Source organism: Neovison vison, chromosome 1 (assembly GCF_020171115.1).
Source record: "Neovison vison isolate M4711 chromosome 1, ASM_NN_V1, whole genome shotgun sequence".
NCBI classification, from domain to species: Eukaryota; Metazoa; Chordata; class Mammalia; order Carnivora; family Mustelidae; genus Neogale; species Neogale vison.
Window position 1 is genome coordinate 160,560,627 of NC_058091.1, and position 2,370 is coordinate 160,562,996.

At 34.3% G+C, this 2,370-nt stretch overlaps 1 protein-coding gene across 1 annotated transcript; it reads right to left on the bottom strand.

The window, feature by feature from the left end:
- Positions 1-792: 792 nt before the first annotated feature.
- On the bottom strand, positions 793-1,731 carry LOC122900573 (olfactory receptor 2L8-like). Its single transcript, XM_044239328.1, has one exon. It carries the CDS (start codon positions 1,729-1,731, stop codon positions 793-795), a length of 939 nt encoding a protein of 312 aa, XP_044095263.1.
- Positions 1,732-2,370: the final 639 nt, after the last annotated feature.

Below are 2,370 nucleotides of genomic sequence, written 5' to 3' on the forward strand. Positions count from 1 at the left end.
ATTTCTTGAGGAATCTCCACACTGTTCTCCAAAGAGGCTGCACCAACTTGCATTCCCACCAACAGTGTAAGAGGGTTCCCCTTTCTCCACATCTTCTCCAACACATGTGCTTTCTTGTCTTGCTAATTTTGGCCATTCTAACTGGTGTAAGGTGATATCTCAATTTAGTTTTAATTTGAATCTCCCTGATGGCTAGTTAATATACTTTCTAATGTGGGACGACTTCTAAGTTCATGTTTATAAGTTTATAATTTTCATGTTTATAAATTTATCCTTAATCTCTAATATCTATCATTTTCCCTGAAAACTGGGAATTAGGAGAACCATTGTTCATTATTTAAGAGTAAACTGTAATAGAAATAAAACAAATATTTATCTATCGATATTGATAAGTAGATACAAGATATACTATTTTTATAGAGGTCTGGCAATGGTATTACATGTATTGTTGTTTTGTTCTCTTTTAATTATTATAAGGATATATGCTATGTATATTTAAAGTAATGTACTGGATAATACCATCAAGCTGGATTGTTTCCATTTTCACTTCTACATATTAGCAAAACCTTTTTGCCCAAAAGTTAGGAGGAAATAATGACCTTTTTCTTTATTGAAAAATTATCACAAAGAAAACAGAAAAAGTGATAAAGAATATACATTTTGTCAAATCTCAATTATTTTAATCTCCTAAATTATTTTAGTCCCTGCTTTAATCCTGGAATAATATTGCTAAGACTATACCAGGTGCAAGTAATCTACTTCTGACCAGAGGACTAATAATGAGAACGTTCTCTACATTTTTACAGAGCATATCCTCTGAATAACTCTTCTCAGGGCCCCTATCACCTCCTTGTTTCTCAGGCTGTAGATGATGGGGTTGAGCATGGGGGTCAGGATGGTGTAGAAGACAGCCAAAACCTTGTCCTCTGTTGGAGAGCGGAAGGATCTTGGACGTAAATAAGTGTAAGCAAAGGGTGCATAGTAGAAAGTCACCACAGTGAGATGGGTGCTGCAGGTTGAATAGGCCTTCTTCCTGCCCTCTGCTGACCGCATGTGGTAAATGGCAAAGAGAACCCGGCCATAGGAACATACAATGCCAATGAAAGGAAACACAAGGAACAGGGTGGTGCTCACAAACACTGTGTACTCATACACCCAGGTGTCCATGCAGGCCAGAGTCAACATGGCAGGAACATCACAGAAGAAATGGTTGATGGTCCTGGATCGACAGTAAGATATATTGAGGACATATGCAGTGTGGGCACAGGAGTTGATTGAACTCATTATCCAACATCCTGTTATCATCAAAGCACATATTCTTTTACTCATATGAATGGGGTAGTGGAGAGGAAAACAAATAGCCACATAGCGATCGTAGGCCATTGAAGCCAATAGTAATCCCTCTCCACCCGCCAAAGTCAAGAAGAAGAAGCTCTGAACCCCACACCAAATGAAAGAAATAGTCTTATTCCCAAAGAGATAATCAATAGCCATCTTGGGGACAATAGTGGAGATGAAGTTTAGGTCCATGAGGGAGAGCTGACTAAGTAGAAAATACATTGGTGTGTGGAGATGGGTATCTACAAGGATAAGGATGATCATGGACAGGTTGCCAAAAAGAGCCATTTGGAAAATGAGAACAATGAGAATGAAGAAGAACAAGCCAGTTCTTGATGGTGGAAACAACCCCGATAAGAAGAAATCTGTAGAAGTTTGGTTATTATATTCCATGGGGCATTAATTTAGAGTCCCTTAAAGACAGACACACATAAAGTATAAAAAATAAATTCTTATTAATTTGTTATTTAAATTACACTGAGATTTATTAAGGAGACACTGCAACTTAAAATAGTAAAATAAATAATTGTAAAAAGTAAAATAAAATAATTAAAAATAAGTAAAATAAAATAGTAATAATAATCAGAGTGGCTCAGTCTGTTAAGAGGTTGCTTTTCGCTCAGGTCGTGATCTCAGGACCCTGGAATCCTGCACTCTTTTTCAAATGATTAATCTTTTTTAAAAATCGAAAAATAATAATTAATACTTAGTTTAAAAAAGCTCACATTTTTCCCTCATAGATAAAATTTTATAAGCCAAACATCTATGTCCAAATATTTAAAAAATATTTTATAGAAATATGTAAATTTGTGAGAATTAGTCATTTTTAATGACTTTATTAAGATATGTATATTTTATTTCACTACATAAATTTAACTATTAACAAAATCAGAAGTTGTACCTTATATGTAGTCATTATAAATCAATATAAATGAATTAAATTACAGACTGATTTGAATACAATTTTATGACTCTTAGGGGATACTTGTTTAATAATTAAGCCCAATATTTCTGAAATTATAGTAGTCTATC